We start from the raw sequence: 14,009 nt of genomic DNA, 5'->3' as shown, positions 1-14,009 counted from the left end.
CAATAGGACACACAGACCACTATAAAATAAGTTTGGTTATTTTATACTGCTTGTTCAGTATGATTCTACTTTCAATGGGAAACATAGAAAAAGTAAGTTTACTGAATAAACAAGTTCAAAATATGCAAATTAGAAGAGCACGACCCAAAATTGTCAACAATGTTTAAAGAAAAACGGCAAAATTATTTAACTTAATATCTAACAATTTATTACTGTATAATCAGATACACCTAATTTCAGGTTAATAAAATAAACTAAATTTGACCTCTTTCTAAATAATGTTATAATAAATATTTGCTTTAAGTCATTATGTATCGCAGTTATTTATTTATTTTATTAGTCACTTCACTAACCAAAGAGAGAAAATTATGCTCGGCATTTTCATCGCAACGTCACCCACTATTAAATAATTTTATTCCTAATGTTTCCCATCTAAATTTTTTTTTAACATAATACGTGTAACCGAGTGGTTGTATACACAGTGCTGCTGAGCTAAAATAAAGCTTAACATTTGACGATTAGTTGTGCTGAACTAGTTAAGAAAAACTATTAAAAATGTTGTTGAATAACATAGATTAAATTTCTATAATCTACCGTTATTGTACAACCTGTCGCTTTTGAGAACCGGTTTTATTATAGCATACATTACATTCATTTAGCACTAAATGGTAGTATTTAGCACTAAAAGATAGTTAAATTTTACTGGTTGAGCAGACCTTAATGTTACCTTTGGTTTATAAATCCTATAATAATGTCCTATATAATGCCCTATACATTTTTATCAAACGGGTTCTTTTAAGTAAGCAAATTTGTGAAGAGAAAGCAGAAAATAGATCGATTTATTATTTGCTAGGGCCGTAAACATAGATTGAAGGAATTGTGGTAAAAGTGGGACACTATTCTTGTTGATAGGCTGGTTCCTTCCAGCTACTGTACAAAAAGAGATCGGCGTTGGACTGATTGACAAAACGTTTGATGGAATATGCAAAATTTTAATAATCGTTTATTGAAGAAAAACTGAAAATATTTCAGTTGGGTGATACAAGAATTTCGAGGATGATAACTAGATACAATATTCCACTAGCAGAGGATGTTTAGCAAAGATTTTGTTTCATTTTATCAGAAGAGAATTCATTCTACTAGGAACAACGTTCAAGAGTAGGGAAACATAAAAAGATATATCGTAATTTTAAAAATCAATAGTTTTAAAACAGGAAAAGAATTAAAGCAGCGGTCATTTTTTTCAAAGACATAATTGAGACTGATTTTTTTTAGTAGAATCTTACAGGTTCAGGTCTTAATTAGAAAGGAGTATTAGTCGTAATTATAACAGTAACGATTCACTGAATTTATTATTATTTTTATTTTACTGCAAATGAAAATTAGAGATCCTATTGATTTCCAAAATGGATTTATTCATTTTCTTCCCATTTATGGCAATAACATCAGTGTAACAAACTGCAGGCCAAGGGTATATCTATAACTAGTTTACCTGCCATTGTACTGAAAAGAAAAACGACGTTACCCGGAAGAAAGTTGACTATAGTTGTAGCCAATAGATTAGATCAATCCATACAGCTATACCTATGACGTCTACTATGTAAATTATGTATATAATTTATATATATAGGGAGAGTATGTAGGTAGGCTAGATAGACAGTCTAGCTTAAATAATTAGGTATAGGTACGCCTACAATTTTGGTGTTTTGGAAGTGGTCTTTTCCTACTTTCAGTTATACATAGTTTAAATATTGTTTCTTCAAATCGATTTCTAACGCAATCCATACTAGGTACAGGATATCAAAAATACTGAAAGCGTAAACGATTTCAATGATAATCACACATATCTACAGGATATGTATATAAGGAATAAGGAACTGAGTTTAACAAGGAACTCCTGAAATGCCTGAACAAGTTCAGGAATTCCTAAAAAAGGAACTCAGTTTAACAACTTCGGACTTAATAAATCTGTGGGATCAATTGATGAAGAGCAGATGTACCTACAGACTGATCACTGATCAGAGATGGTGGATCGCAACCACGGAGAGCGGGCTACAGGTTGACCCACTTCCTCACCGGTCACGTGTGTTTTAAACCGTAATAGTGCACGCGGAAGTTCGGACCATCTGCAGAGTGTGACTATTGTGGGAAAAATATGCTTGAGAGAATTCGGAATGCCTTTCCCAGATAACATCATAGAGACTATGCTGCAGACCGAACAGGCGTGGCACGCGGTGTCCACGATATTCGTCAAAATCATGCGTACGAAGTTAATGGAAGAAGTGCAGGGATGATTAATTTCCTCTGATTCATCCTTGGGGGTGTGTTCATATTAAAGCAGGTCCTGTCCGAAGGTGGAATAACCGAAAAAAAAGACTAAATAAATCTGGTCGTGATACATTATTACCATACAACCCATTCACTTATTTGCATTAGAAAAAGTTTTTTTTTCAATTGGAGATTGCTATTTATCTATCTATATATATATTGAAGGGATGCAGTATTTTCATTTATTCCACTAATAATTTGTTATTATCTAGGATGGAAAAAAATTATTTTTATTCGTAGAATCCAGTTTTCCAAGTTAATACGAGTTAATACTATGCTGCAGACCGAACAGGCGTGGCACGCGGTGTCCACGATATTCGTCAAAATCATGCGTACGAAGATAATGGAAGAAGTTCAGGGATGATTAATTTCCTCTGATTCTTCCTTGGGGGGTGTGTTCATAATTTGATGAAATTTTTATATCGTTTTCACTGTCAGTATTGATACCGATTTAACGTTACCAGGATTTATGTTGAAACAAGTATATTAGAAAGGTTAAGAACGCTGATACAGATATACAATTCAGCAGATTTGCGACAATGTAAACTGTACAATTACAAAAGAAATAAAACTATTGCATAAAGGAATTATTTAAAAATTTTGCAAAAACCTACAGTAAATAATCTAGGAGTAGTTTAAAAAAAAAATAAAGATAAAAGCACCTACAATCTGCAGCGAAGTGTTTTATATTTCACTTCTTTTCTCGTAGATCAAACAAGAATTAGAAATCACTGAGTTTAATGAATATTAAATTTAGCATATTACAATTGTTCAAATTCCTGACTTAGAAATTATATTTACTTTAGGGCAGATCGTTACTCCATCCCACTTTGTAACAACATAATGACCAATAAGCAATTAAAAATGTACAGATTGATTAAATAGCCTATTTAATCAATTTTAATATATAGAAAGTGTGATATTTTACATCCTTATTACTTAATAGATTATTAATGTATACATTAATGTATGTGTACATTAATATTTACAAGGTGTTTAATATTTTTATAAACGTCTCAGAGGAATGAAAAAAAGTGTAACACCTTTCAACCAGATGAAAAAAAGGATAAAACTGATAAAAATTTATAAACCCCCATGGCGTGCAAATCTCTCCGACCGATTTTTCTTTTGACATGAATGGCTTTTACGAAGAATAAATTCATGAGAAACTATGAAATAAATCTTTATGTAGTTAATCGTTATATTAATTTACATTTTATTCAATATTTCAGGGGAGAATATTTTTCTGCTAATTATCCATAATAATTTCTATTAAATGTAGACATTATTTTAAATAAAAACAACTAAATTTATACAGTACTTAATAAAATAAGTTCTATGCAATAGAATAAATTTTAAAAATACATAAAATTTTATTTACCTGATTAAATATAAGAAAAATATAATCCAAAGGGATGGAACTGATAAGATCAAGAAAAAACCACGTCTTTAGGTAGTTTTTGGCTATAAGTTTAGGATCCAATATCACTTGCTCAGCGTTGTCTTGCTGCATTATACCTGTAAATTAAAGTAAAAAAAATTACATTAAAAGTAAGTCTGTTTATTTTCATTACACAAGTACAAAAAAATTTTATTTTTAAAAATGCAAAGAATGTACAGAATAAGTATTTATTTCTTAATTTTACATGATACTACCTATTGCTCAAAATGTAATCTCACAATTTGACAGGATATTATTTTTTAAACCATCTCAAATAAACAAATTATTCAGTTTAAAATCACGTTTATTTCATTTTCTTTATAGAATGATCTTAAAAAAAAACAACAATAAATGGTGCTGAATCAGCGATTACAAGTCATATTACCTCAACTACTCGTCTAGAAGGTTTTACGGTTTGAATTCCAGGGAGAAATAAAGTGTTTTATAAGCTTTAAAATTTTTGTTGTTATCTCTTAAACACATGATACACATGATCTCATCTTTTGTGGCGAATTAATTATCTGTAAAAAAATACGTTGAAAAAGAAAACTCTTATGTTATTTTGTATAACTAAACTGATTTTATTAAGAATTTATTATTTTTTATTCAAGAACTTAAAAATGTAGAGAAATATTCGATTTCGGAAAAGAAATTAATTTTTTGATTGCCAACAATACTTTTATTCTTTCAGGAAATTCATAAAAAAAATTTAAATAAAATGATTTATATATAATTAATTTTTTATTTCATGAATTCACTACATAAAGTTTAAAGTTTTTACGTGGGAATACGGTAAAATGAAATTTTTTTAGGCTATAGAAAATGCCATGTTTGATCAGGATTCCAATCCGGTGGTCCCTACCACCGGATGACTGATCGAGACGCTACCAATCCGCAACGAAGATCTATGATGTTTTTTTTTTTTTTTTAATAAAATTAAGACAGCATAAAATTTAAAATAAACAACTAACAAATATTTACAAACCTTACTTGCCTTGGATTTCCAAAAATTGCAAATTTTCCAACGAGTGTTTTTGAAGTTTAAAGTGAAAATAATTTGAATACCAGATTGAGATAGGGTTGTAGGTATTTGTTGTTCTATAGAATTTAGTATTAAACACGAATGAAAATAAATAATGAATGTTCATAAAGAATGTGCAATTTTTGCTTAAAAATCTTAAAATTAATTTATACGAAAGAAACTTACTACAAAAATATAAAAGGAACTTTCTATTAAAGAATAATTGAAATTTTTGTATTGAGTAAAAATTACTCTCGAATATTTGCAGTACATTGAAAATAGAAACACAGATTGAGTATATTTATCTATTTTTAAATAAAATATAAACAAAAACAGCCCTGGATTCAGCAGAACCAATCCAAACAATAAAGGACAGCTCATAACAAAAAATAGAACCCTTATATCCTTCTTTAGCTGCCACACAACAAACATAAACATGGCCTGAGGGTTTCAGTTGTCTAAACGATTTCAGAGAGTGCCAATCGTTCAGTACATATATATATATATATATTTGTATGGATACAGTAAAAAAAATAAATTTACATTTAAAAAAACTATTATTAAATAATTGCTAAAATTAAAAAAAAAGTATGTTAAAACACGTCCAAACAAGTTAATTTTCTTTATAATATAAATTATTATCTTCTTTTTTTAAGTATATTACGTAATTTCACTTTTATTAATTATATTACTACAGATAAATTTTTATCTTTGTATTGGCGGTTTTGGATTACTTCATCGTCAGGCTCTTTTAAAATTTTTAAAATAAACAAGGCCAATAGCCAATTTCAGTTAAACACCATTTTATATAATTACAGCAAAATCAATTATAATAACACTTTAAAATAATAATTATGGATGCAATAATAATAAAAAAATATTATTGAATACAATATCTATGTATTGTATTATTCCTTTTAAACAAAACAATAGAAATGAAAAATAAAATATTTATTTATAACAAAGCTACTGATTTAATTTATGAAATAGATAAAATATTGAAATACATTACTAAATCAAAATTACTTTACATTTCATGGAAAATATTACAACTATAACAACGGTCAGAGGGTTAAATATTCAATTTCAAAAAAAAAATCTTTAAGACTTTTATGGGCTATTAAATTAGCTCAGGTTAATGGACAAATTTCAATATCATAACAATCCATGAAAAAATTCTAATTACGAACAAGTAAACGATTATCTCGTTTTTAAATTGTAAACGATAATGTAGATAAAAATAAATTCGTTTAAAAATATAATAAATATACGATAAAATACGATTTACGATTGAAGACGAAATAAATAATTATATATCCTTATTAGAAAATAAATCAATTAGAAAAGGATAATTCAACTAATATTGGTATTTACCGTAAAAAAACAAAAACAAATGCCAAAATACCAAACCGTTCAAACCATTGAAAAAGTAATTTTTTAAAAGATGTAATAAAAAAAGTTAAAATAAAACAAATTGGCAAATTGTTGTACTAATATGACCATTGAAACCATTGAACGAATAGAAAATAAAATCTTAATAGTAAAAATAACAAAACATAAAGTTAGTCAAGCAGCTAGTATTTAAATAGGATAATAATTTAATGTAGAACTATTTTAACGTAAAAAAAGTCGAAAAAAATATAAAATAAATAAAACTGATATAATTCACGGTAATATTAAGCAAATATCAAGGCCAAAAAAAAAATTTTATATATATAAAATAATCTCGGAGTATATTGACTAAAATGCCCATCATGCTAAAGCTTTTTCATAGAAAAAAAACTCTATTAATGATAGAAAGTTATAAACAACGCAGAAATATATATTTAAATACAGAAATTACAAATCGGTAACATTCATGTTAAAAAAAAAATTCTACAAAAACAACGCATAAAATTATTAACACCAGGAAATAATGTAAATTACTTTTATGAACACGTTTAGAGAAGATTAAAATTTATAATCAGATAATTAGAATAAATACTGGTAAGCTAAGATTGTGTTTGAATTATTACATAATTTGATAATTACAATTTTATAAAATGGAGGATCTTCAAAAGAGAAATGTTCATTAACAGAGAGGTTTTATTTCTTTTTTAGATATTACGTAGTACAATAAAAGAAGAGCTATTTATTAGAATCAGAGCAACAGAGATTGTGGGTGAAAAAAAATATTTCGCATATAAAGCCAAAAAATGATACATTCGTGTTAAAAATCAATAACAATTTCTGGTCATAGATACAGATAGATTACAAATGATTAAACGTGTAATATTGATTAAATTTCAAATTTAAAGAAAATAAAACTTCCGTAAAAAGTAAAAAAAAATAATTGTTACTACATTTTGAAGAAGCAAATTAAAAAAATTATTACCAACATTTCAGTCAACCCTTACTTTTGACCTAACATCAAAAATTGGAATTTAAAGAATTAAAAATATATTATTTCCTTTTAGAAATTTTTTTGAAGTTGTTTTATTTAATTTTTTAAGGATTTTCTTTTACATGTTTAATTAATTTAAAATAATATAGATTTCAAATAAATGTATATTAAAACAATTTTTTGAGGGGAAAAGTTATAAAATATAAAAATTTTTAAATAATTTTAAATTCAACAGATATTGTAAAAATTGATAAGAAGTGACAAATTTAAAATAAAACGACCCTACTCATTCATTGTAAATTCTACAGAAAAATAATTCTATAAATTTTTCAAAAAAAAAAAAACTAAAACAAAAATACTTTATAAATTATACTTCTTACATATTTAGTATACATAGATGTTGAATGGTTGCAAGAAAAGTTTTGAAGAAACATAATCGTCCTTCATAAATTTTTTTTACCGACTTTTCGAAGAAAAGGACTGGATTACTTACGGCCGCAGGTTGAGACTGGGGAGTGAATTGAGTTTTCGTTACGCTTTGAGGTATGAGGAATACAAAAATAGCATTCACTTAAAATCTTATTACATATATATATATATATATATATATATATATATATATATATAGAGAGAGAGAGAGAGAGAGAGAGAGAGAGAGAGAGAGAGAGAGAGAGGCCTATGTAAAACGTTTCGGCTCGAAAATCTCCAAAACTACTACATCAATTTTACTGAAATTTAGATATGCCACAGTAGTGTATTTGAAGTTGTGTTCGTGAAAATTTTATGAAGATTAGTTGAGTCGTTCTTCAGTTACGCTCAATTTAAGGTCGACAATAGTCACATAATCTCAATTTGAGATTATATTCTTGTATTGGTGTATTTTTCATACGCGCTTATGTAGTGAGTCACAGTGGTCAGCGAGTTTAAACTTGATGCTTATGTGTAGAGTTGACCTGTTATTTTTAAATACTTCACCATATTATGGTTATAACTATTTAATGTTTTTATAAACAGAAAATATACTTTTATATTAAAAATACATATACGCACACACTCACACACACACCGCTTTCAGTTTTCTCATTTAATTTGTTTTTTATCTTTTTTGCCCAAACAAATTATACAAAAAGTATTATACAAAGTAAAATAACGAAAAGTATGTCTTCTTGAGCAACCCAACTGGGTTGGTCTAGTGGTGAACTCGTCATTACAAATCAGCTGATTTCGAAATCGAGAAGTTCTAACGTTAAAATCCTATGAAAAGCCGTTACTTTTTTATAGAGTTGCATACTGGATTGTGGATACCAGTGCTCTTGGTGGTAGGGTTTCAATTAACCACACATCTCAGGAATTGTCGACCTGAGACTGTACAAGGCTACACTTCATTTACATTCATACATATCATCCTCGGAAGTAATACCTTACGGTGGTTTCGGAGGCTAAACAGAAAAAAGAGTCTTCTTTCGCAGAACTGCGCAAGATTTTTTACCGTACTCACATTACAATCGGTGTTAGAATGCCTCTCGTTTTCTTTATAGATCATAGTGCTACTACGAAACCGAACTGTACAAAAAAAAATTGTAACTTATCGATTTGTATACCATTTTGTTTTTCTTAATGTAGGTGGTGATATATACTGAAAACATGTAATGTTTAGTAAAGAATAGTTATCTAAAAATAATATGAGTGGATTAAAATATTTCACTAGTTTAATAAAAAAAAATCGCAGAAAAACTACTAAGTAGTGGTATTTTTGTTTAACAAACATACTTTCGTTTACATCAATCGTATTAATATAAAATCCATTTTAACTTTTTTGGTTTATTAAAAAAAAAAAATTAAAATGAATGCATCGACGTATCTTCGCAGTTATAGTTATTTATAAAATTACTGAAAAAACTAAAAATAAATAAATATTAGTAACTGAATTTTTTACATTAAAAAAAGTCATAAAATTAGATTTTTGAATTATATATATATATAATTTTTTACTTTTAACTATAATCTTAAAATATATAAATATTTTTAAGCGTTTGGTTTTAGTTATGTATTTTTAAGTATAACATAAAAAGCAATATATTATAAAAAGTGTAATATTATAATTTAATACTAAACTCAACTAAGAACATTTTATTTATAAACATAAAATAGTTTATAAATTTTCTACAAAAATAAATTATCAGCGAATAAAAAGCTGAACTTAATAAAAATAACTATTACTTAAAAAAAAAACGAATGAATATTCCACAATGCAAATAAAGTGTTATATTTACTAGCAGTTGTACAATAAAAAAAGTTACAGTATTAGTACAGTACGAATGGTAGAAAATTGAACACGCTGTTTCTAAAGTCAATAAAGGTTTTTGTCACAATTCAATGTTACCGCAAAATTAATAGCAGTTATCAACGTGAAACTGTTACTGACTTCATCCTGACACAACCATTACTCTTCAGATTCACTGACAGTTTTTCCTGTTCTCACCAAAAATATATTTTTGCTCTACCAGCAATCAAATATTACATTTTTCACTAATTTGCGTGCTCAAATGTTATTGGAAATAACTGTTACATATTACAGTCACTACTGGATTTAAAAAAAAAAATAAAGTCATTATATATAAACAAAAGCTATTCCTTTATGTAAAAGACCCGATTAATTTTCATGATGTTTGATGAAACATCATGATTGAGGATGATGATCCTCAATCGAAAGTATGAAAATCTCATATAAAACTTTGCGAATACGGATGTGAGTGAATGACTCGTGTTTAAATTTGTGATCGTGTAATTTTGTATTGGGTACTGCTTAATTTGAAATTTGTATTATTGTTTATTTATTTAGTTTATAAAAAAGTAAAACATCGATAATAAATTTTGAAAAACCTAGTAAAAAAACTGAATAAAATCCAAATGGAAAACAAATAATGTATAATCCATATCATTCGAACACCCTCCCAACTCAAATTGTTGCAAAAACAATCTGAACGAATTAATTCTTTTTTCTGGGCGAAAAATGCTTTTGTGTTATCAGCGCCCGGACACGATATATTGGTTGTAATTAAATAAATCTAAAAATTGACAGTTAATTAATTAAAATTAAAATTACCATCTACTTTACAATAAATGACATAAATAGCTGAAAAACACTACAGTAATTCAAATTTTTGAATATAAACGGATGGTTCTAAGAAATCGTAAAAATAAGAAAACATTTAATTATCCCCTAGCATAGTTCGCATGTTAGTCCTCAGGACGCAATCTCGCATAACAGATACAATCCAAAAGGATGTGGTGCACTGTTAGTTGGCAATCGCAGCATGCACAAACGAGTACACGTGTTTTCGTCATCAGATATCCATGAGCGAGCCTAATGTGCCCTATTTGCAAACTGCAAATAATAACCTTCTCTAGAGGGTTATACCAGCATGACGCGCTCCGCAGTGACACAATGTTCTTAATTAGATAAAGTTTATTGTTACTATTAACATCCCATTCACTTTGCCACACATCATGAACCACCCTCTTCAGAAAAGATCGTTCGAAGCGACACAATTGGTGAAACAAGGATGGAAACAAGCCTCTTTTGCCGTACCATCAGCGCGCTCATTGACTAAATTCCAATATGGCTGGGGTTCCACCAGAAGCTCACAGTTGTATTTCGTTGATTCAATTGCGAAATAAACACACTAAATCTCACAGACAACAGGGTGTCTGGAGTACACGTCTCTAATCGCCTGTAAGGCACACATGGAATCCGAGCAAATAAGTACATGAAGTATTGGGCTAATTATATGTAAGGCCTTATTAATAGCATACAGCTCCGCAACAAAAATACTGGCGATGATAAATGTGTATTCTTTTGCCAACCACAAAAGCACAACCAATAGAATTAACGTTTCTAGAGCCGTCCGTATAAACTACAGCATCAAGATTCACGCTATTTAAAATATTATAAAAATCGTTCAGTAAGATAACCGGATTTGCGTTCTTTTTATGATAATGACGATGACCAAAGCTGTAATTAATGAGTGAAAGCCACTAAGGGGGGGAGGGGGGGGGTAATAACAAGGAGAAACAGTAAGGACTGGAGGTAACTGTATAATTTAGACCTGAGAAAAGAAGGTGAGCTCTGATGCCTAGTGGAGCAGTAGATCTTGGCCGTTCCTGGTATAGAATTAGATGCTGGTTAGAGAACACCGCATCAAAGGTTAGTGGATTTCTTTGCATTTTAATACGAGCTACGTAACTGCAGATCAATTGGTTCCGTTTATTCGAAAAGGATGGCTCACCACTTTCCACCAGTAGACAACACAGAGATAGAACGAAATGCACCTTTAGCAAGACCGATGAATCAATGATGGACTGCATCTAGCACTCTGAGAGTGGTGAACCAAGCGGACCAATAAGTCACAAAGCCGTAGTTCAAGCGGGAATGGACTAGAGATCGGTGGAAGCGTAACATGCATACTCGATCAGCTCCCCAACTAGTAATAGATAAAACTCTCAACATGTCTTAACATTTTTAAACATTTTACTTTCAGCTCCTTTAAATGTGTTACCTACGTTAGTCGTTGATCAAATCACATTCTTAAACATTTAACCTGTGTGCATGCTTCAACTGGTTCATCATGTAAAAACACTTGTGGGTCAGTATCTTTGCTAAAGCGTGGAAAGCAAATGCATTTCGTTTTCTCCGGTCGTTTAAAATCCAGTCGTTTTATACCACGATTATAAACGGGTTATTGTATTTTGGAGCAGCCTTTCACTAGTAGCCAATTAAACTGTTTGGTCAGATTTATTATTATTATTTTTTTAAGAAAACTTTCTGCTTCAACTCTGATTGTCCAAAACAATAGCTGTAAGTTAATAGTCACTTTTAATTTATAAGAGCAGACAGAAATAAGTTTCTCTTATTGTAATGTTTCCCAAGTACTCTTTATATGGTGATTATTATTTTATTATTGTCATTTCGACTCTTATTTATGAGTAGTTGAACTAATTCATCAGTATCTATGATGTAGATCATTTAACAATCGAAATAAACCTACACTGAATTTTAAGTACATTTTGGGAGTTTTCTATTTTCAAATTTCCTTAAAAATGTATAATCATAGCTCTTTTGTACACTTTTTTAATTAATTGTTCAGTCTATGAAACTCTGATATTATGATAATATGTGGATTTTAAAGAATGAAGTTAAATTAAAATTTTGAGATTCTTTAGAAGAATATTACCAGACGAATGATTTACTAGTTTATGGGCTTTAATTTGTAGGCAAACTTTTTCATAGGAGGCATCTTAAATGAGAAAACAAAACTGCATGCAAACCTAAAGGGCAATCCCACAGGAAAAGCTTTCTAACAATATATAGAGTTCTGCTCAATTACTGTTAATGTACAAGTATATTCAGCAACTTAGACGTATTTTAGCTTTGGTTAAACCAATCTATAATGAAATTCATTTAATTTATTAAAATTAAATAAAAATTTAATGCTTACACCTTTTTATTCACCTCCCGCTGATAACAAGTGCCTAGTTTGTCTTTTTACCATATGACAAACAAACAAAAAAGGCAAATTTTTAAAGCTGCAAATACATGTTTACTACTTCATTAGTTTTAATTTATTTGATTTTATTGAATTGTTATATGTAGAAAAAAAATGAAATTATTCTGAAGTAGTAAAGATCTGTAGAAAGTAGAAACGACGGCAACAAAAGAGAAAAGGAAATAAGTGACAGACGTTTTATAAATTTTAATAAATTAATGTAATCTGTAATTAGGAAGAAATTTTTTAAGTTATTAACAATCTGTACATTAAAAAAAATTGTATTGCAAAAAAAAACAAAAGTTTTTCAAAACAGTTGAAATATATATCAACAGAAATGTCAAGAAAAATAAATTTATAAAGAATAAAATATATACACACACGCGCGTGCACACCTTTTTCCCTCAAAATACGAATTCCACATCTTACACATATAAATGCGTTTTTCTCGGCTAAGGTAGCAGGGTCTTGAATGTTTTAGACAGTTTATGTGGCATCTATAACTTAGACCTATATAAGTAACAGTGAATTACTTAACCCTGAATATCCTTTTGTGTAATACAAGAAACACCAAATGGTGAATTAATCTGAACATTCTTTAATCTAAATAAAATAAAAAAATACAATTTATGAAAATAAAGGAACACAGATACTACAGTACAATAAATATTACAACTTCAAACATTCGTATTAAAATCTGTTGATATTACTTAGAACCTTTAACTAACTTAGGTACGCGTAAATACTACAATATTACTGCTACAAATACAGAATTATTAAACAATTGTAAAATGTTTACCATGTTATTATTCTACAAAATTAACTAAAATAAAAAAAAAGAATCAACAGAAGATTCGAACTTTAAAACATTTTTACCTGTGATAAATCTAATTTAAAAAAAAAAATTATAAAAGAAAAATAATCAAATTAAGGATTATTACATATAAAACAAAATACATTCAAAACATGATACTGATATTATAGGCGGTAAAGCTACTTTGTATAAATTCGGTGTATCTTTATCTTCGTTGAAACAAATATTAGGCATTTCTCTATTGAAGCATCATAATTTATTTTTAATGAGAAATTATGTTTTTCTAGAATAAGAATACAAAGATTTCCTGAATTAATTTATTAATTTTATTTATATTAATTATTTTTTATTTATTTATATTTTATTTTATAATTTATTATTTTTATTAATACATTATTATAAGGGTACATTCTTCATGACAAATTGATATATATATATATATATATATATATATATATATATATATATATATATAT

General features: G+C 28.3%; 1 protein-coding gene across 3 annotated transcripts in view; it reads right to left on the bottom strand.

The window, feature by feature from the left end:
* Positions 1-14,009, bottom strand: part of Ih (hyperpolarization activated cyclic nucleotide gated potassium channel Ih) — a 633,919-nt gene that overhangs the window by 138,756 nt on the left and 481,154 nt on the right. For all 3 annotated transcript variants that reach the window (XM_075359885.1, XM_075359888.1, XM_075359887.1), the window contains exon 3: positions 3,710-3,846. In XM_075359885.1, the coding sequence (XP_075216000.1) occupies positions 3,710-3,846 (137 nt within the window). The remainder of the gene's footprint in view (positions 1-3,709; positions 3,847-14,009) is intronic.

The sequence above is a fragment of the Lycorma delicatula genome, chromosome 3 (genome assembly GCF_047948215.1).
Source record: "Lycorma delicatula isolate Av1 chromosome 3, ASM4794821v1, whole genome shotgun sequence".
Lineage (NCBI taxonomy): Eukaryota > Metazoa > Arthropoda > Insecta > Hemiptera > Fulgoridae > Lycorma > Lycorma delicatula.
Note: the sequence above shows the minus strand (reverse complement) of the source record. Positions and strands in the feature narration are given on the sequence as shown.